Genomic DNA, 23,089 nt, shown 5'->3' on the forward strand with positions numbered 1-23,089 from the left:
TATATATATATATATATGAAATTTGTGTATGTGTGTTCATTTCTAGTTGGGTCTTGGTAGAGTGTAAAAGCAATGTCATCATTTAGGCAGTGTTGTCATTGTTTTCACCCCTTATAAAAGCTTCTGTGACCGTTGAGTGGTTCATGTGAAAGAACAAGGTTATAAGTACTTTGCTTGGAAACAAGTAGAGATTAGTGAGAGGATGGTTATCCTGCCTTAGAATACTGCTTCAAGAAATTCCATTGAAACCATGCCAGTTCATGGATGAAATGGATATAAGAAGAGTGTTGATGAAAAGGAAATGGTACTGCACCAGGTATTGAGAACACCAACATTCATTTCAAAGCATCCCATTTAGATTGATGAATCTATTTCAAGTTCCTTAGCTATTACCAGCACTGGATACCGAGTGAGACAACACTGAAATGACTGTGGGTGTCATAGATTCCTTGTAGAAAATCAGTAGGAATTCTCTATTGAATGCAGGCAATGGCTGCCGGGCTCAAAGAAATTGTATAAAATACACAAAGTGGTGTTGTAGAATAAACAAACTTTTAGTTCGGTTCAATTATGTCTGGGACATATCTGACCTGTAAAAAGGCCATTTTTATTGCAGCTTTCTGTGGCAGTTTACAGGAATACTCTACCCTATGTAATTATGTCTCTTCATTTCTGAGTTCAAATTCTGCCAAGGTCAACTTTGACGTTCATAACCACTGCCAAGATTAAGTGCAAACTTCTCTTTAAAAAAATTGGCCTTGCATCAAGTTAAAGAATTCCTTATTGAAAAAGGAGATAAATACTTATTATTTTCCCACTTCAGTATTGTAGCTAATTGCTTGGTTTGTTATCATATGAGTTTTATTCATCACTAGTGTTGTTGGTGGTGGTGGTGGAGAATTATCTTTTTTTTTTAGCCTCAGGGATGTAGTATTGGGAAGTTTCTGGAATTTATAACTTTCTCTGAATAAACAGCAGAATGAATGAAATAACGATATCATCATCATCATCATCATCATCATTTAATGTCCAACCTATGTCATACTAGCATAAACTGGATGGTTCAATAAGCACTGATGAACCAGAGGGCTATGCTGAGCTTCATTCTTTATTTTGGCATGGTTTCTTCATTTGGATGCTCTTCCTGATGCCAACGACTTTATAGAGTGTACTGGGTGCTTTTCTGCACATTTTCCATACTTGTATAGGCTGGATGAGACTTCTTGAGTTGGTATTCTTGGAATGGTGCCTTTCCTGATACCAACCTTAATTTGTTTTTCAAGTACTTTATTCCTTGTCTTCATGGCTGTGTGGTAAGTAGCTTGCCTACCAACCACATGGTTTCGGGTTCAGTCCCACTGCGTGGCATCTTGGGCAACTGTCTTCTACTATAGCCTCGGGCTGACCAAAGCCTTGTGAGTGGATTTGGTAGATGGAAACTGAAAGAAACCCGTCGTATATATGTATATACATATATATATGTGTTTGTGTGTCTGTGTTTGTCCCCCTAGCATTGCTTGACAACCGATACTGGTGTGTTTATGTCCCCGTCACCTAGCGGTTCGGCAAAAGAGACTGATAGAATAAGTACTAGGCTTCCAAAGAATAAGTCCTGGGGGCGATTTGCTCGACTAAAGGCGGTGCTCCAGTATGGTCGCAGTCAAATGACTGAAACAAGTAAAAGAGTAAAAGAGTAAGAGTATACATCAAACTGCTGCCAGACATAAGCACCATGCCTAAGGCAGTGTCATTGCAAAGACATGCAAATAAGCACACATATATATACAAATATGTGCACACACACACACACACACACACACACGAAATATTAGATAACCTGAAGTTCCTCACAATGGTATCAAACTTGAAACCACTCGGTTACAAAGCAAACTCCTGCACTAACTATACAACTTGTACCTGGTATTTGAACATGAATTGCAGAACTTGTTCTCTTGGTCAGTCTTGGACAGTGATTCGCAACCATTTTCTGCCTATGGACCCATTTGCTTCCTATTTTACTTGGTTGGACCTTCATAACCATTCGATGTTTAAAAAATCCTTTTGTACTTTTAGGATTAAGTTTATTAGAAATTGTATTAAAAGAAATTAAAATATTTTGTGCACTGTAGAAGTAAAATGAATTTATTGTACATAACTTTTAACAACAAAATATTACATGCCCCCCCCCCCCCTCGACACACACCTGGGTCATATGGACCCTGCTTGAGAACCACTGATCTAGGAGAACCTATGAAGTTCATGGGCTTTCCTTTTTCTCATTCTCCTTCTCTTTTACTTCTGACCAGGTTATGATTAAGAAAAAGAGTTTTCTAAGAATATGATAATACTTGCACTTTTTAAAGCCAGTAGGGCGAAGTTAGAGGGAAATTAGGTTGCTATTTCTAGCAGTTTGAGCAACCACTTATGAAGGCTAACCTCAGGCTGTATTGGGCTGGAAGAAATAAAAGAACAATTGGTAACATCGTTAGAGTGTAGAACAAAATGCCATGTAATTTAGTTATGGTCCTTTATGTCCTGAGTTCAAATCCTGCCTAGGTCAATTTTGCATTTCTTCCTTTCAGGGCTGTAAAATAAAGTATTAGTTTAAGTCTTGGGATCAATTTATATTCCTATAAAGCTTGTTAAACGACAGAATTCTATTAGAAGACTTAGTGTTGTGTTTTTAAATTTGCCATGTGTATGGATTGAGAGAAAGATATTTGTCACTTCCTCTCATTTTCCACTGCATGCATGGATGAGATGGTTTGTTTGTTCCATTCCTTTTCTGCAGTGAACCATTCAACCATGACAAAAAATAAAAAGCAAGTAGTTTTATGTGCTTGACCCAGAATTATAACATAATGGTTAATTTTGATATCAACTCATGTGAGACAACCTGTATATGATAAAACAAAACGAGAAATACATTCTCTCTTTTTGTAGTGTTCATATTTAAGTTTAAAAAATGTCTGTTATTTCTTGTGAGAATCCTTTGTTATGTGAAGGTATGGGTATGTGGTTAAGAAACTCAATTTGCAATGATGGATTTTTGAGTTCAGTCCTACTGCACAGCACCTTCTACTATAGCTCTCAGACAACCAATGGTTTGTGAGTGAATTTGGTTGATGGAAACTGTATGAAAGCCCATCATGTATATATATATATATATGTGTGTGTGTGTGTCTGTGTCTGTGTACATGTGTATATGTGTGTGTCTGTGTCTGTTTGTCGGACTGGTGTGGATTTGTTTGCATCCCTGTAACTTGATGGTTCAAAAAAAGAGACTAACAGAGTAAGTAGTGGGTGAATGGGGGTGATTTGTTTGATTAAAACCTTTTAAGGTGGTGCCCCAGAATTGCTGCTACTTTTGCCAATGTGGGTAATATCAGATAATGTTATAATAATCATCATTTTAACTATAGGTGCAATAATTATAATTTTACTTTTTTTAAAAATTTCATGTTGAATCAATACTAATGAAATGAATTATCAATTGTATGTTTGCAATAAATATATATTATCAATAACATTGATACTGTTTAACTATCAATTAATTAGTGTTCTAACATTATCTGATGCTACTGACAGTGACAAGAGTATGTTTCCTAAAGGGATCTGTGATATGACAAGTAACACCCTAATTAGTATATAATAATGAAAGGATCAGACTTATATCCCTTTGGAAATGGACAAACAGAAAGATAGAGATACTGCCAATTATATCAATAAATTAATTGAGACATGTAGACAGTGCCTTTTATTAGAATTGAATGCAAAAGTGTGAGACCTGTGACCATTTGGTTTGCACCTTAGCACATTAACCTCATAGCTATTTTACTTCTATACTAATTAAAGTTTAAAAAGAATTCCTCTTCAGCTGTATGACTTTGAAATTCATTGCTACAATTTCATCCACTGAGCTATGTTCAATTTTTATTCAACCCCAGGTCAGTTCTGACTGGGCAAAGTTATGATCAAAAACATTCCAGTCATGACCTCTCTGTCATTGTTCAAAATACAGTACAATAAGATCCATATCCAATATGTCTTTCTTTCCTTTAATGATTGTGTGTGATTTGAGGGGTATGTAACTGGTATCTCTAGCAATTCTAGTGAGTAACTGTGTAAAGGTTGCTCCAAGTTAAAATAGTGAGAAATACTTGCTGAAAGTTTTAAATCAAATATCAAAATTAGACAGTGGACAGTTAATTGTTTATAGTTATGAGTCTGTTCTTGCTGATTTGAAAATATCAGGAGAGTGTACCTCTTTCCTCAAAAGAATGCTATATTAAAATGTACCAACAACATTTGAAGATAATAATGGCAAAAATGTATCAACTACATTTGAAAATAATAATGGCAGGAATCTGTTTAGTGAGCTTTCAAAGAAATGAAGGCATATTTTTTATCTTTTACTTCTGTCAGTCATTGGGCTTCAGCCATGTGGGGGCACTGTTTTGAAGGTTTTATTCAAATGAATCAACATCACTATATTTTTTTTTAAGTCCGCTACATATTGTATTAATCTCTTTTGCTGAACTGCTTAGATATGGTGGTGTAAACAAACCAACAAACAAACACCATTGATCTAGTGATGGTTGAAGGCAAGCATAACAAAGCTCACACACACACACACACATCTTCATTTAATGCCTGTTTTCTATGCTGGCATGGGTTGGATGGTTTGAAAGCTGTTGGCAAGTCAGAGAGCTGCACCAGGCTTCATTGTCTGCTTTGGCCTGTTTTCAATGGTGAGATGCCTTTCCTATAATGTCAAATACTCTACAAAGCAGGACTTTTTTTTCAGTTTCCATGCACTAAATCTACTTACAAGGCATTGAGTGGCCTGGAGCTATAGTAAAAGACATTTACCCAAGGTGCTGTGCAGTGGAACTGAACCCAAGACCACATGGTTGGAAAGCAAGCTTGTCCAACACTCAGCCATGCCTGTACCTATTAAAAAATTGGATCTCGCAAAAGACTCCAAAATCACAGGACAAAAATCTGTGATATTCTACTTTATTGTAGACTGCTCTGTACCAACATAGAACTTCAGATGTAAGCGATACTAATAATAAAGATGAAGATAATTATTGTTATTGTGGTGGTAGTGGTGATGGTGGTAATGATTATAAATATTTGGTTTTTAGGATATGGCTGTGATTTGATCAGAAATGACTGACTGTTGATGTACTTTAATAGTGCATCTACTCTAAATTTTTGTAATTGGTTTAGTAGCTTATAGCCAAACAGTGCCTACCAAGCAATGTTGAATTGATATCTTTATTCTAAATGCTTTTATTGATGAATTGGAATAGTATTAATAATTAAATAAATATTGAGTGACTAGAGGTCAAAGAAGTGAAATTATCAAATATCATTTTTATCATTATTTCATCAAAAGCTATATTCTTTGTTTGTTTGTTTGTTTGTTTGTTTGTTTTTTTCTGTGGTGCTATTAGTAATATATTGCCATAAGGAAATTGGTTTGTTTTATCAACATACCTTTTAATAGTACATAGCTTTACACTGCATTTTTCTTCAGTTTGTCTGGTTTCACTAGATGTGGTTTTGATATGGCTGTCTGCCTTACCATCAATAACGAAAGCTTGTCATTTGCATATCTATACTGACTATAGTTGCCTTGTTCTTTAGTTTGCCACTGGACAGCTTATTAATTGTATTATTTTCATTGATGTTGCATGCATCGTGAATCCCAATCATCTTGTCTGCATTAAAATTCTTCCATGATAACCGCTCTCCTTTTACTGATCATTTTTCATTTACATTTGTAAAACGTATTCTTCACACAACTTCTCCCATACTTTTGACATAAAGAAAAGTTTAGAATGTTATTCAAATCCTGTTGAGATCAGCTTAGCTTTTCATCTTTTCTGGGTGAGTTGATAAAATGAAAGTACACTTCCGGGGCAAGTGGGTTAGAAGTGTCTGAGTGTCAACAAAATGCTTTGCACTCCTGACATTCTGAGTTGAAGTCCCACTGAAGTCAGCCTTGCCTTTCATCCTTTCAAGATTCATAAAATATAGAATCAGTCCAGCAGAGCAGTGAACAGATTGAATGTTAGAGCATACAACAAGAAACCTCGTGGTTATTGGTCCAGCTCTTGGTATTCGAAGTTCAAATCCTACCATGGCTTACTTGGATGATAGATTTAATCTGTTGCACTGTTTAATCCCAATACCTGGTCCTTGGATGACTTTAGCAGTGTCCAGTCCATTCCCAGATTTTGGACCAGATATCCCGCTTACTCTTACTCTTTTTACTCTTTTCCTTGTTTCAGTCATTTGACTGTGGCCATGCTGGAGCACTGCCTTTAGTCGAGCAAATCGACCCCACAACTTATTCTTTGGATGCCTAGTACTTATTCTATCGGTCTCTTTTGCCAAACCGCTAAGTTACAGGGACGTAAACACACCACCATCGGTTGTCAAGTGATGTTGGGGAGACAAACACAGACACACAAACATATACACATACATACATATATATATATATATATATATATATATATATATATATATATATACGATGGGCTTCTTCCAGTTTCCATCTACCAAATCCACTCACAAGGCTTTGGTCGGCCCAAGGCTATAGTAGAAGACACTTGCCCAAGGTGTCACGCAGTGGGAATGAACCCGGAACCATGTGGCTGGTAAGCAAGCTACTTACCACACAGCCACTCCTGTGCCACTCCTTCCACTAACTTCCTTCATTTTTCCTACTAGTACTACTAGAAAATTAAGGTTCATAAGCACTACCATTCTTCCAAACTAAATGATGAAGAAACAATGAATTGGCTGTGAAGTTTCATTGAATTTTGAACAAAAGTCAGTACATGTGGTCATGAATTCAGACCTCACTACATCTTTTACTTTGTACCCTCACATTTGGTACATTACTCACGTTGTAACTTTGAAAACAGAGTTTGCTAATGTTTTATAGTCAAGTGGGTGGTGGTTGTAGAGACTTGTTTCAAAATATCTAAAAGATTAAATTTGCGAGGAGCTTTATGTTACTAAATGACTGAATTTAAAAAAAAGACATGCTCCAAAATATCTATATAATAATCTGCTTGTTCGTTTTTTCATTATACTTTAGTTAGTTAGAGAGGTGGAGTAAATGTGAGAAAGAGAGAGAAGAGGGAAGAGATGTGAGCAGCGAAGAAAGAAGAGAGGAATATACTAATACACTAAGGCCAAATGCATCATGTGGTTAGTTGAAGGGAGAGGTGAAGAGTGAGAGAAAAATATGGTGAGAGAAAAGTGGGAGAGAGAAGTGTTAATGATGTGCAGTAGGGTGGGGGAGGGGAAGGTGAAGAGAAAGAGAGAAATGTTAAAGACATGAAGAAGGGAATTACATGGTTAAAAAGTTTGTTGAAGAGATAGAGAAAAAGAGAAAAAACATAAAATATTTAGCAGAGAGAAATTTTAAAATCATATAATATATTATTGTGACTGGAAGTGAAATACTTAACAAAATATAAATAAAAATGCGAATCATCCTCTCTTTTTTAAATAGCTTCTCTTAATCTTTTTCATTCTGTGGAATTTCCACAGGTCTCACTAGTGTGTTTAGATTTGCTAGAGGCTTTCTGTTGTGAAATAACTAAATCAAAAAAGAAGGCATACTCCAAAATATGTCAATGGCTAAATTTGATGGAAGCATCCTGTTACTAAACACTACTGTATTTTTTAGCATATAAGTCAAATGTTTCAGACTAAAATTTACAGCCAAAAAAAACATAGACTTATACACTAAGATGATTTTTGAGGACTAAAAGTTCCATATGAAATGCAGCATGATTTGGAATGATAGTGACAGTGTTTGACTGTTTATACAATATACTATGTTGGCTTGTATACTGGAAAATATGGCAAATTTTAAAGGAAGACTTGTTCCAAAATATGTAAATGTAAATATGTAAAGTTACAAGAAACATGTTACTATACAACTAAATTAAAGAGAATGACTTGCTCCAAAATGTGCAAATGGCTAAATCTTCTAGAAGCATTGTGTTAATAAATGGCTAAATTAAAAAGAAAGACTTGATCCAAATATGTAAGAGCATTATTGTTTGATCAATTGAATTACCTGTTTATTAAATTCATGTGTAAGTGATTACTATTCCTGTTATGTGTACTGTTAGCTTAATCCACAAGCAGAATCAGCATGAAATAGCATTTGATAAGGTTGAACCTTTTTTTCGAATCACAGCTATAGTTCACTATTGACTGTGCCCCCACTCATGTTCACCATTCACTGTATTCACCTCTGTCCATCTGTCACTTCCACACTCTGGCAGTCCTACCTACCCATTCACCCTGTCCAATCCTCTGGACCATTTCTCTAATCATTCACCTTCCTTGCAACTTGAGGGTGCATCCTAGCACTTCTGCACCTTCTTCTTTTCCCCTCGGGGATAACCATGTATCTCCTACTGCAAGACACTGGTTTCTTTCCCTTTATCATATTTTAGCCTCTCATTACCCGGCATAAAACTACCTCCTTCAATATTACACTCCTCAGTTGCAGAGTTTTGTTTTATGAGTTACCTGGTGACCTCACTTGAGATGTTGGCAGATAGAATATGCTCCGTATACTCTGTGGAGTGGTTGGCATTAGGAAGGGTATTTAGCTGTAGAAACCATATCATAGCAGACATTGGGACTTGGTGCTTATTGGCTCCTGTCAAACTGTCCAACCTGTGCCAGTGTGGAAAATGGTTGTTAAATGCTGACAACGATGATGATAAATCCATCAGTCTACACAATTTCACTCACAAGGTCAAAACCTGCCTAAGATGCCAAGATGTAGGATTGAACCTCGGACATCATGCCTGCAAAGTAAACTTCTTAATCACTTGACCATGTTTGTGTCATACCCATGATTAAATGAAAAAGAAAAAGAAATGAATAGAAATTGAAAAAACAAAAATACCTGTTCTTGTTTCTGATACTACTATTACTACTTTTTATTGGCTTCATTTCTCTCAAGCTTACACATGTCCTCGGCTGTCATAGCCCATGTTTCACTGCCATGTAGAATAACTGTCTGCACACAGGCACCAAACAATCTGCCTTTCACTCTGAGAGAGAGAGGCCCTTTGTTGCAAGCAGGAGTAGGAGCTCTCTGAACTTTGCCCAGCATAATCTTATTCTCACAGCTATGCTCTTGGAGCATCCACCTCCACTACTAACTTGGTCACCTAGATAACAGAAGCTATCTACTACCTCTAACTTGCCCTGCTGGCAGTTGATGGAGTCTATTTTCTGCATATTTTCAGTGTTTATTGTACCTGTGCACCCTCCACATATAAAAGTTAGTTTCCCTGTTAACCTTCCTCTGATGTTGCTGCACCTTTTATGTGTCCAGAGCTTACACTGGGTACAACGTATGGAGTTTCTACCCACAGCTTTTCTACGGAGTGAACAGGGCCATCTACCTGAAGGGATTTGTCATTTGTCTGCTTTCCTACTTACTATGGATTTGGTTTTTGCTAGGTTAACTCCAAGGCCCTTTGATTCTAGACCTTGCTTCCATACCTGGAACTTCTTCTCTAGTTCAGGTAGTGATTCAGCTTCAAGAGCAAGGTCATCAGCATAGGGGAGTTCCCAGGGGCAACCTGTCTTGAATTCCTCTGTTATTGCCTGGAGGACTATGACGAGCAAGAGGGGGGCTGAGCTCTGGTCCTTGGTGAAACCCTACTTGTACCCTGAATTCTTCACACTACTTGTTGCCCACCCTCATCTTACTAGTAGTGTCCCTGTACAAAGCTCGTACAGCTCTCACTAACCTCTCATCTATCCCTAGTTTCTGCATTGACCACCAGATAAAGGATCGGGGTACTCTGTAAAAGCTTTCTCCACGTCAACAAAAGCCAAGCAAAGATTTATCTTTGGCTAGGTATTTTTGCTGCAGTTGCTTACCAGAAATATAGCACCAGTAGTGCTTCTACCTGGCACAAAACCAAACTGCATCTCATCTAGATTAGCTCTTTCCCTGATTAGTTGGGCAATGACTCTCTCTGCAACTTTCATCACCTGATCCAACAATTTGATACCTCTATAATTATATATACATATAACGTGTGTGTGTATTACTGTTTCTTTGTTTTGATATCACATGATAATTGTAAATGAATGCCACCATCATGAGAGTGACACCCTTTGTTTACAATTCTGTCAGACAAAACATTTGTCAAGTTAGTAGACATGTTATGTGTACTGCCAGCTCAAGAGTTCAAATTCCTAGATCCTTCTTCAAAACTATAATGACTTGCTGCCCTCTTATTTCTAGCCAACACAGTTTGTCTAGCTTCCAGAAATTTTGAGTTCGGTGTATGGCTGTGTGGCTTAGAACTTTGCTTCTCAACCACATAGCTTTGGGTTCAATCCCACCACACTGCACCTTGAGCAACTGTCTTCTATGAACCTGGAGCAACCATTTTGTGAGGTAATTTGAAAGAAGGAAACTGAAAGAAGCCTATTGAGTGTGTGTATGTGAGTTTACAAATTTGCAGTGAGTTATGCAACTGATGGCATCACCATTTGCAACTGAACAGCAAGTTGTGATTGTTAGCTTTGTGATTTTAAATTTCCCTAGCATTGAAATTCTCTCACTTGATAAACATGTAAAGGTTAGTCACTGGAAGAGCAACCAGCTGTAAAAATTCTTGCCTTAACTATCTCCCTGTCTAAAAGATGTTAAATGAATAAATGGATGAGTACATCTCTGTCCTATCCAAGAGTCCTCATTTGTTTAAGGTTGCAAAATACCCTTGTAAGGAAAAAATCCTCTCAACATTTAGAAGACACTGGAAGTTTTAAGATAACTGTTACCTCCATTACCAACAAAGAATCTCTGTCTCTGTCTTTGGAAAGAGAGCAGACAGCATGAAGTGTGTATAATAAAATGTAATGCTGCAGTGCAGTGAGGTGTATGTTGTTGAGTGGAAGATATGTGAAAGCTAGAGTTTATGGATCTAATTGAATGTGTGGCGTTAACTTGCATAAGAATCTCTTCTCAAACAAACTGAGGATGTGACATTAACTGATGAATCAGGAACAGTGGCTGCGCTGATATAGTCTTATAAGACAAATGAATGATACTTCTTGGTTGGCAAAGCGCTTGAGTGAATATTTGAAGGTAGTAAAGGAGGAAGTTGTTGAAATGCACTAGAGGAAATGGTTATGAAAAAATTTGGAAGCTGAAAGCTAAAATAGTGTGTGACAAAGAAATGTAACTGTGAGTTTCTACTGCAAACACATGAAAAATAATGAGTATTTTGTTTGATATCATTTTTACATGGTATTGGTACCAAATTTTTAATGGAAAATATATATAGTTCATGGATTGGCAGTTATTTGGAGACTGCACTATCTGCAATCATTTTAAACCCAATACAACAAAAAACACTGCATGGAGTGTACTTATCAACGATGATAGATAATGATGTGAGTTAATGGAGGTTACAAGGTTTGGATTAACTGCTAATGGTTGGTCAGGGACCTAAGAAACATTGCTTTTGTTGCTTTTGTAATTCTCTAAAAAAAAAAAAGAATTATATCAGCATATTGTTATAACAAAAATTTAATTTCTCTGCTTTATTTAAGTAGGCATTAGTGTGCCATACTCAACCAACAGAACCTTTGAAAATCCATTTTATTCTGTCCTCCCTTGTGAATTTAAAATTTTCCCAAAGTATATCAATAGGCAATCAATAAATACGATCATTTTATGTGTGTGTGTGTGTGTTTTAATTTAGTTTGAAATTACTTTTTTGCTCTCTATCCTTTACCTTTATAGTCCACTATATGTGCATGTGTGTTTCTTTTTACATTCCAATGTTGGTAGATGCTTGTCTTCAGGCTGGGTTTTGGTGTCGTTTATTATTTGTGCAACATCTTATTTATTATTTATTCAGTCCATGTCACATTATTTTCATGTTTTGATGCTTTCTTCTAAATAATGTCACTTTTTTTTTTTTTTTCATTTACTTTGTCAAGAAAGAAAATTAATCATGTCATCTTTGTTTATTTATCAATTCTCTATTTATTTTAAATAACCCAGTGATTTTCAGATAAATATTAAAAACAAAAAACAAAAAAAAAAAATTCATTATAGAAAAATGTGAGTTTAAGAGCAAAATTATTATTATCATTATTATTATTATTATTATTATTATTATTATTATTATTATTATTATTATTATTAATATTATTATTATTATTATTATTATTATTATTATTATTATTATTATTATTATTATTATTATTATTATTATTATTATTCCCTCCCATCAACTGTGACAACAACTATATTGAATTCTTTTGATTGTTTTCATTGTGTCTTAATCTTTCATAACCTTTGATACTGTTTCCTTTATTTATTTTCCTTTAATTTCAGCTGTCAATCCTTTGCTGCTAATAATCTGTCTTTCTTATCCTTCACTGACAGCAACTTCTGCAGAAGATGGCTAGATTTCTTGATATAATTTCTATTTCATTAATAAAAGTTTCCAGTCAAGAGATTACTTGAATCAACAGCAAATTTCATTTTTGCATTTTCAAACTGAAGGCATACACACGCAGACACACGAAACAATAAAAAGCAACTGTGACAAACAAACAAAATAAAAAGGCAAAAATGTGTATCTTGTAACAAAAAAAAGCCCACTGAAATAAGCGTTTTTGAATGATAATGTTTCTTTTCATGATCATTATCCAGAGCTGCATCATTGCCATTGTCATTATCATCATCCTGATCATAATCATTCCTTTTATCATCATCATCATCATCATCATCATCATCATCCACTTTGCCATCAGCATCATAATCATCATCATCCCCTTTATGATGATAAGGATGATGATCATCAACCTCAATATCATATCATTGTTTGATGCTGCTATCATTCTTGTTATGCTACCATTCTGATATGTTTTTCCCAACTTGTCTACATTAATATTTTTCTCCTTTTTCTAAAATTTTTTTTCTTTTCCTTTTCAGGAAGCTTTTTATTGGTCGTTTAAGCTGGGAGACTCGTTCAGGTATTTAAACTTTATATTTTTATGTCAGTTTATTGTTGGCTTTTGTAAATAGCTACAATGTTAAAAAATAGAAGAAGAGTTATTTAAAAAGAAAATAAGAAGAAAGAAATGGTTTTTTGAAATGGTTATTTTTTTTTAGGTTTTTTTTTTGTTTTCCAAAAATTTTTATGCTGCCCTGAATCAAATACCACAATTTTTTTACCCCCTTCTTTTGATTAAACAACTTCCGAGAGAATTGAAAAACTCACATAGCCAAGCAATCAATAAATATTAAGTAAAAAAAAAAGAACCAAGAAAATGAGAAAAACAAGAAAAAAAAAACAAAAAAAACAACACAAATTGGGTTTTTTATATAAAGAATTTTTAAAGCTGCAAGAAATCCATTTCTATTTAAATTCCTGCAGAAACTATATCAGATACAATGATGTCATTAATCAAAGTAACAGAGTGGCAGAAATTCTTGTAGAACACAAAGACAAGAATGGTGGACCTTAACTTGTTGATGCTGTATGGTGGAGTTGTAACTGGCAATAGACAAAATGTCATGTAGTAGTAGTATCTACCTGTCTGTATATATATCTATGTGTATGTCTTTGTGTCTGTGTTTGTCCTCCCATCACCACTTCACAACCAGTGTTGGTGTGTTTATGTCCCTGTAGCTTAGCAGTGCTCCAGCATGGCTGCAGTAAAATGATTGAAAGAGATAAAAGAATAAAAATATATGTATGTGTATATATATGTGTGTGTGTGTGGTTCAACTGTACAGAAAACAATAGACAAAGACAGGTGAGAGAAGTACAAGTAAGTGTATTAGTCTGACATGTATGTGTGTGTGAGTTTGTTCTTGTGTTTGTTTCCTACCACTGCTTGGCAACTGGTGTTGGTTTGCTTACATCCCTATAACCTAACTGTTTAGGAAAAGACTCCGATAAAACCCTCCAATGACTAAAACAGGAAAAAGATAAAAGGTGCATGACTGTGCGGTAAGAAGCTTGCTTCCCAACCACATAGTTCTGGGTTCAGTCCCACTGCATGACGTCTTAGGCAAGGGTCTTCTATAGCTTTGGACCAACCAATGGCTTGTGAGTAGATTTGGTAGATGGAATCTGAAAGAAGCCTGTTGTACATATATATATATATGTATATATATCTATGTGTGTGTGTTTGTGTCTGTTTGTCCCTCCCCCACCGCTTGACAATCAGTGTTGGTGTGTTTATGTTCTTGTAACTTAGCAGTTTGGCCAAAGAGATTGATAGACTAAGTATCAGGCTTAAAAAAAAGAAGAAAATCAGTACTTGAGTCGATTTATTCGACTAAAATTCTTTAAGGTAGTGCTCCAGCATGGCCACAGTCTAATGACTGAAACAAGTAAAAGATAAAAGACATATCCATCCATCTTTTTGCATTGTGTTCAAATCCTGCTAAAGATGACTTTGATTTTCAACTCCAGATTATTGTTGAAATAAACACCAATAATTTATTATATGAAGTTGCATCCTTTCTTCATAAACTGTTTGGTTTTGTGCCAATGCTAGAAGACCTTGTTAACCAGTAACAAAGATATGTTTGCTGAATGGTTTAAATGATAGATGAATGATTCTAGGTTATGGGTCCAAACGTTGTAACTAAATTTGAATGTTATCCCTGGACAAGGTATTTATTTATTTATTCCCCACCTCTTTAACTGGTCTATTTAGTTTAGCCAGTAAGTATCACTTTATGGTTGAGCTTTGAAATTAGATAGGTCATTCATCTATAAGAATTTTTCCTTCGGTAATTCATGAAACTAATGATATCAAAATAGGTGTGAACTGTTATTACAAGAAAAGTATTGAGTTGGAACTGAGAAATGAATTGTTAGTTTTGCATTTATTAACTGTGATATAGATGTTAAAGATTTATTTTACTTAAACCTTAGCTCATTTTTTTTTCATCCTTCCTCGTTTTTTATTCTCTTAGTTTCTTATCTTTTCTCACTTGATTGAAGATGAAAATGATTTATGAGGGATTAAAGACAAAACTATAGGTCACTGAACTACTTTTCTTCTCTTGTTTTGTGTCTTTTCCAAATCTTCACTCCTTATTTTATTTTATTTTATTTTATTTTTCATGATGGAAGGATTTCTACTTTATTATACATTTGATTCTCTCTTTCTTTCTTCCGCTCTTCATGTATCATATCTACGGATGTCAAAGATCATGGACCTCTGTGCCAAAGTCCGAAGATTTATAATTTTTCTAGGGAAAGATACAGTAGTACTGGCTTGTTTACAATTTACTCTTCTAGTCACCTGCTCTTAGTTGACTGCTTGAAATGCAGTGCCTTTTTAACTCTTAGTTGGTGGAACTGGTTCACATAATATCAGGGCATCTTCAAACACAAGTGGGTTTGTGTGACACATGTCTAAGGGAAAGGCCAGCCCCACTTCTGAGTTTTGAATACCTTAGCCACAGGACAGACCATCTGCTATTTCCTCTATAACCAAAGCTCTTAAGGGGTACTGCTACCCTGGTCAAAAATAGACCTGGGATTATTGCTGACTTAGAGATAACTCTTTACTCTTCAATACTCTTGGAGTGAAGCTCCATCTAGGAAGGTTCACCGCAGAATGCAGATTAATGTTTCACCTGGGACAAAAGTTTTGCATTTCATCTTTTCAGGAGTGATGAAATATGTACCAATTGTGCTCTGGGGGTCAATGTAATTGATTTACCTCCTCCACCAACATTTCAGGCCTTGTGTCTGTAGTAGAAAGAATAATAATAATAATAATCATCATCATCATCATCATCGTTTAACGTCCGCTTTCCATGCTAGCATGGGTTGGACGATTTGACTGAGGACTGGTGAAACCGGATGGCAACACCAGGCTCCAGTCTAATTTGGCAGAGTTTCTACAGCTGGATGCCCTTCCTAACGCCAACCACTCAGAGAGTGTAGTGGGTGCTTTTACGTGTCATCCGCACGAAAACGGAATAATAATAATAATAATAATAATAATAATAATATTGATAATACTTAGCCCCCGCTCCCTGCAAAAATTTTCCAGACTTTGTGCTTATAGTAAAAAGAAAGATTATTATTACTGAGTGAGAGAATAATGCATGCTGTCAAAGTGACACGGGTACAAATATACGGAGCCCAATGTACCCGTTGTGTACCTGAGGTCAATCTAATCAACTGGCTTCCACCTAAAAAAAAACATTTCGGGCCTTGTGCCTAGAGTAGAAAAAGAATAAAATAAGTACCAGTGAAACACTGGGGTGTTGTGATCGACTAGTCCCCTCACCCACATTTCAGTAGCCTTATTTTTCAGTAGTCTTATTTTTCAGTTGTCTTATTTTTCAGTAGTCTTATTTTTATCACGTGCTTTCACTGCATTTCTGAGCGCAGCTCTGTGTGCCTTAGGTATGTGCTATAGTTTGTTGTGATGCTCTTATTTTTACTGTATTGAAAGTGTTTTATGTAGGATGTGTGCGGTGCCCAGTAGTGCTATTTTCTGTATGCTATATATACTTGTTAGCCCTGGTGTTTTATCATTATTATTATTATTACTATTTGGTATGAGTTCCTTTGTGAATAACTAAACAATCAATTGGTTTCTAAGATTTGTTTTTCTAAAGAAGAACCTTTCATCAAATGCTATGATTCTCTTCTCCTTGAGGCAAACCAAATTATTCTATTTTGTGAACTTTATTGATCTGCTTTCTCATCGATATTTTTTGAGGGTCTAGTCTGTTATTGTGCTAATTTCTTAAGTAGATGCAGGATATATTTCAGTTCTTCATTCCATAAAACAAGTATACTCCCAGATGCATACATTATTGACAGGAAAGGTTTTGAAAAATAAGCAGCAATTATAATATGCTGAAATGAATAATTATTGCTTATTTCTGATCAAGCAGATAAATCAATAGGTCTTCTAGTACTAACAACTTTATGTTTTTTGATATCGAGGTCTACATTGTCCAGTGTATTCTTTTTGATTTTAAGATGTTAAGGAGATAGTTTGAGGAAGATTTGGTTGCTATTTCTAGCAGATCAAGTGTAGATACTCTATCCCTAGTTCTCAGATCATGAAATGTATAGCTGAGTCAGAATGATTGCTCCTCTTGATTGTAAACTGAAAAGTGTTAACTCTAGCGAATAAGTTGATTTCAATAGATAAATAAATTTATTATTTTGTATTAATTTGGTTTCTACACACACACACACACACACACACACACACACACACACACACAAAATAATGGGAAATCTCATGACCAGTAGTAATATATTTTATTTTGTTTTGTATTGTAGACCTTGTTTTTTGCCCTACTTTTGTTCTGATACTATGAAAGTAGTATTGTAGCATTAACAACAATCATATATATGTGTGTATATGTATATGTATCAATCAATGCCTCTCCAACCACAGATCCTTCTTCAGGATACTGAAAAGGGGATTTGTCATGTCATTAGCCAGCCATGTATGGCAACTAATAGACGATGGGATTCTAGATACTATATCATGGAGAACCCTAGAGAATCCAGGCCCCTACATTAATGGCACCAACCACTGTAAATTATGCATAGCAGAATGGGTGAAGATCTTAAAGAACTCTCTTGACCCAGGAAACATCCTGAACTGGAGATTTTCAGATTGCGCTTGCATTTCAGGGAATTCCTGCTAGCCTATTAGAACCCACTGGCGATTGATAGCCAAAGGGACACAAACCCCTTTGTTGACATCAGCGATTAATAGCCAAGGGGAGATAGTCCTGTTTGTTGAGATTGAGTAACGAGCTCATTTCCTCCTCCATATTCTAGATAGGTCACTCATTAGAGAGGTCTTTAGCCAACAGATTTTGGGGTCTGATGATACGCCATAAAGCCAGGCTCTTTATGGATGTGAAACCTTGTGAGTGGATTTGGCAGATGGAAACTGAAAGAAGCCTTTTGTATATATATGTATATATCTTTGTTCTATGTGTGTGTGTCTTTGTGTTTGCCCCCCCCCCCCATCACTACTTGACAACTGAAGTTGGTATGTTTACGTCGTCGTAACTTAGCAGTTTGGCACAAGAGACCGAGAGAATAAGTACTAGGCTTAGAAAAAGAAGTCCTTGGGATGACTTGTTTGACTAAAATCTTTTAAGGCAATGCTCCAGCATGGCTGTAGTCAAATGACTGAAACAAGCAAAAGAATAAAAGTATAAATATATATATATATGTGCGTGTGTGACTGTTGAATGTCTAGTGTAAAACATGATTAATTTGGATTGACTCTCTAATAGTTATCAAGATCTTTTATAATACCGTAACATTATAGAACAAAATCCATGACTTAAATTATTGATATCATGTTATTATGGAGATTAATACTTCTAGAAGCTGGTAAATCTAATTGTTTATATAAATATTTATTTGTATTTATGCGCGTATGCATGGCTGCATGGTTAAGAATCTTACTTCACAACGATGTGGTTTTGAGTTCAGTCCTACTGTGTGACATCTACTATAGCCCAGGACTGACCAATGTTTTGTGAGTGACTTTGGTGGACAGAAACTGTTCTAAAGGCGGCGAGCTGGCAGAAACATTAGCATGCCGGGCGAAATGCTTCGGGGTATTTCGTCTGCCACTACGTTCTGAGTTCAAATTCCGCCGAGGTTGACTTTGCCTTTCATCCTTTCGGGATCGATTAAATAAGTACCAGTTACACACTGGGGATCAATATAATCGACTTAATCCGTTTGTCTGTCCTTGTTTGTCCCCCTTTGTGTGTAGCCCCTTGTGGGCAGTAAAGAAATAAGAAACTGTTCGGAGTCTCATAAGGTACGTTTGTTTGATGAATTGACAAAATATTCAGTTGGATATAGCCAAATCAAGTGGTTATTAATATATGTAACTCCTTGGGTGACAAGCTGGTAGAATCGTTTGCACAATGGGAAAAGTGCTTAGTGGCATTTCATCTCCCTTTACATTCTGAGTTCAGATTCCACCCAGGTCAAATTTGGTTTCATCCTTTCAGGTTTGATAAAATAAGTATCAGCTGACTAATGGAGTTGATGTATTCAATTTACTCCTTCCTCTGAAATTGCTGGCCTTGTACCAGAATTTGAAACCAATATATGTAACTCCTGCCAAATCTGTTAAGTTCCACTTTCTTTCATTTGTCCACTCACTCATGTACACACACACACACACACACACACACACATATACTCACATATGTGTTAGATCATAGTAACTTAATCCTTTAACATTTAAACCGGCCATATCTGACCAAAATATTCTGTTTTATCTTTGAACTGGTCATTTTAAAAATAAACAATCACATTATCAAAATCTCAGGGCTTTGGGATAATGCATGATTAATGCAAAACGACGTGAATACTTAAGCATTGCATTTGACAGAGCAATCAATTAAGTGTTCACTCATTATCCATTTTGGTGAAGCATCCATATGCACTTGGAGTGTCCGAATGTAGGGTTCCAAGCAACCATAATGTTGAAATCATCATCATCACCATCATCATCATCATCATCTAACATCCGTTGTCCGTGCTGGCATGGGTTGGATGGTGTGACCAGAGCTGGCCAGCTCGGTTGGGGGTGGGGTGGGGTGGTATTTTGCACGTAACTCTAGTCTGATTTGGCATGGTTTCTACAGCTGAATGCCCTTCCTAACACCAGCCACTTTACAGTGTGCTGGGTGCTTTTATGTGGCACTGCACGGGCACTTTTATGTGACACCACCATGAGTGCTTCACATCATCAGAAGGGTCGGTCTTAACACTTCTGCTGTGGGGTACGGGTCTTCTTGGTACACACATACATACATACATACAGACACACATGCACACACGCACACACACACACGCACACACACACACACATACACACGTATATATACATACACACTTCATTTCCATATTTTGTTTGCAAGATTGTTCTTGATGTGAATTTGTGTGTTAAAACAAATCTTGTATCTTAGAAAGGTCATTATGCAAATAATGATAACAAACACACAGACTGCTTCAATATCACTTCTTTATCGTTAACCAATTAATTAGATATCTAACCAACTAACTAATCAATCACTTGTTTAATGTGTTGGTTAAACAATCAATTGGTTGTTTGTTTTTCAAAGTCCTTTCATCGCATTTCATGACCTCATCATTGACATGCCCTCTCTCTTGCAAGGCAGACATGTTAGTAAACCAGTGCATGTGTTTATTATTGATGTAATGATGCTCCCAGGACAGAAGACATATTAAATCAAGATAGTTATGGCTGGTCTATGGGGTTACTCAGAGTTTCACATCTATAAAGTACTTAGCATTACAGCGTCTATTCATACCCTAGTGCTTCTCTTTTGGATTTATGATTCTGTATGTGTGATTTACACACACACACACACACACACACACGCACACATATAGATAGATAGATAGAATATAAAGAAAGTTAGGAGTTATGAGATGAATATATTTATTTCACCAGTTGATATCCATACTATGACAATCATTTTGCAGCCAACATCATGCAAAATTAATTTATCTTAGTGCATAATAAATTATTTTCCAAGTCTACACTATGTGGTTTGTAGCCTGGTCCACTAAAGGAGCTTTTTCATGATTACTATTGGATTATATTATTCCATATATTTTGTGTGTGTATATATATATATATATATATATCTGTGAGGTATTGGTATCCAGAAGAACCAAAATGCAGGTAAGTCTATGTAAGTGCTATGAAAAGACCACTGTTAGACTCCCAGTTTGATAATAGTACGGGTGAGGAGTCTAATGCAGCTCATGTGTGAGTGTGTATATGTTAAATAAAATGAGACAACAAAGCCAAGGCTGTGTGAAATTTCTAGGACATTTATAAAGAGAAAGGCAGTTTTACAGCTGTTTCAGGGATATAAAGGATATCCCATCATCAGAGACAATACATCATCATCATCATCATCATTTAACATCCGCTTTCCATGCTGGCTTGGGTTGGACAATTTGACTGGGGACTGGCGAACCAGATGGCTGTACCAGGCTCCAATCTGATTTGGCAGAGTTTCTACAGCTGGATGGCCTTCCTAACACCAACCACTCCGAGAGTGCTGCAGGTGCTTTTACGTGCAACCAGCACGAGGGCCAGTTATGCAGTACCGGCAATAACCACGTTCAAATAGTGTTTTCTATGTGGCACTGGCAATGACCTCGCTCAAATAGTTTTTCACGTGCTACTGGCACAAGTGCCAGTAAGGCGATGCTGGTAATGATCACACTCGAATAGTGCTTTTTACGTGCCACTGGAATGGAAGCCAGACAGCTGCTCTGGCAATGATCATGCTCGAATGGTGCTCTTAGTGCTCCACTAGTACGCATGCCAGCCTCAACAGGTCTTCGCAAGCAGAGTTTGGTGTCCAATAAAGGAAAGGTACGCATAAGTAGGCTGGTTACACCCCTGGCATAGGCCATGGGTTATGGTCTCACTTGGCTTACCGGGTCTTCTCAAGCACAGCATATTTCCAAAGGTCTCAGTCACTAGTCATTGCCTTGGTGGGGCCTAATGTTCAAAGGTCATGCTTCACCACCTCATCCCAGGTCTTCCTGGCTGTTCCTCTTCCACAAGTTCCCTCAACCTCTAGGGTGTGGCACTTTTTCACACAGCTATCCTCATCCATACCAGCACAATCGTCTCTCTTGCACACCACATCTGATGCTTCTTAGGTCCAACTTTTCTCTCAAGGTACTTACACTCTGTCAAGTACGCACACTGACATTACACATCCAGCGGAGCATACTGGCTTCATTCCTTGCAAGTTTACGCATGTCTTCAACAGTCACGGCCCATGTTTCTCTGCCATGTAGCATGGTTGTTTGTACACACGCGTCATACAGTCTACCTTTTACTCTGAGTGAGAGGCCCTTTGTCACCAGCAGAGGTAAGAACTCTCTGAACTTTGCCAGGCTATTCTTTTTCTAGCACCTACACATTTAGTGCACCCACCCCCACTACTGACTTGGTCACCTAGGTAACAGAAGCTATCAAGTACTTCTAGTTTTTTTCCCTGGAATGTGGCAGAAGTTGTTCTCTGCACATTTACAGTGGAGAGAGTTAAATAGAAGGAAATAATAGAGGTCAATATAAGAAGCTATTTTGGAAAGAGAGAGATATAGAAAGTATAAAGGAAAATATGAGAACAAAAATAAAAATGTATGTTGGATGTTACAGTTACAGTTCCATTATCCAAGGAATGTGCTGTGTAGAATGGGTAAAAAGGCTTCTTGTCCATGGTATATAAATTCCGAAAGGAGTTCATGTTTTGTTATTACAAATGGATAGTGTGCAGATATTAATTCCATTCAAAGGGATCTTGTAGTGTAAATGAGGTTTTGAGAATATAGTGGTAGGGGGAAGTAGATAGAGAGAAGAGAATAGATAAGTATGTTAGAAGAAAGAAAAATGGTATTGGTCAAAAGGATTGGGGGAGAAAAGAAGAAAGAAAGAAAAGAAAGAAAGAGGAGGAGAAAATGAAAAAGGAGTGCTAGATAGTGGTCAAGATATTGTGAGGGAGTGGGGAGAGGAGAGCTATCAGATAAAAGGAATAGGGGGAGGGATAGAAAGAAGAGGTAAGAATATAAGGCAGGAATATGTGTGAGAAGTGGGAGGTAGGGGTGATATGTTTGAAAGGCAGTAAGGTGGAGAGATAGATAAAGAATGTGATATGGGGGGGTATGAAAGTAAGTAGTAAACCTCAAAAAGGAAGGGAAGAATAAGTAGATATGATGGTCAAGTTTCTAAAAATAGACGCAGGCATTTATTGTAGTAGCTAAAGTGATAGTGTGGCGGGTGGGGCGATAAATTAGTGAGAGAAAGAAAAAAATATATGTATAGATATACCTACACGTGCACAGATATACATATAATTGTGTATATGCACTATTGCTTGCACTTGTACACGTACATATGTACCTACACACATATGCATACAAACATATATATATATATATATATATATATA

General features: G+C 36.4%; 1 protein-coding gene across 1 annotated transcript in view; it reads left to right on the forward strand.

Annotated features, from left to right (window-relative positions):
- Window positions 1–23,089, forward strand: part of LOC128247270 (DAZ-associated protein 1-like) — a 226,130-nt gene that overhangs the window by 113,636 nt on the left and 89,405 nt on the right. Inside the window, exon 2 of the mRNA XM_052966096.1 lies at window positions 13,031–13,071. Coding sequence (XP_052822056.1) covers window positions 13,031–13,071 — 41 coding nt within the window. The remainder of the gene's footprint in view (window positions 1–13,030; window positions 13,072–23,089) is intronic.

This window comes from Octopus bimaculoides, chromosome 3 (assembly GCF_001194135.2).
Source record: "Octopus bimaculoides isolate UCB-OBI-ISO-001 chromosome 3, ASM119413v2, whole genome shotgun sequence".
Classification (NCBI taxonomy): domain Eukaryota; kingdom Metazoa; phylum Mollusca; class Cephalopoda; order Octopoda; family Octopodidae; genus Octopus; species Octopus bimaculoides.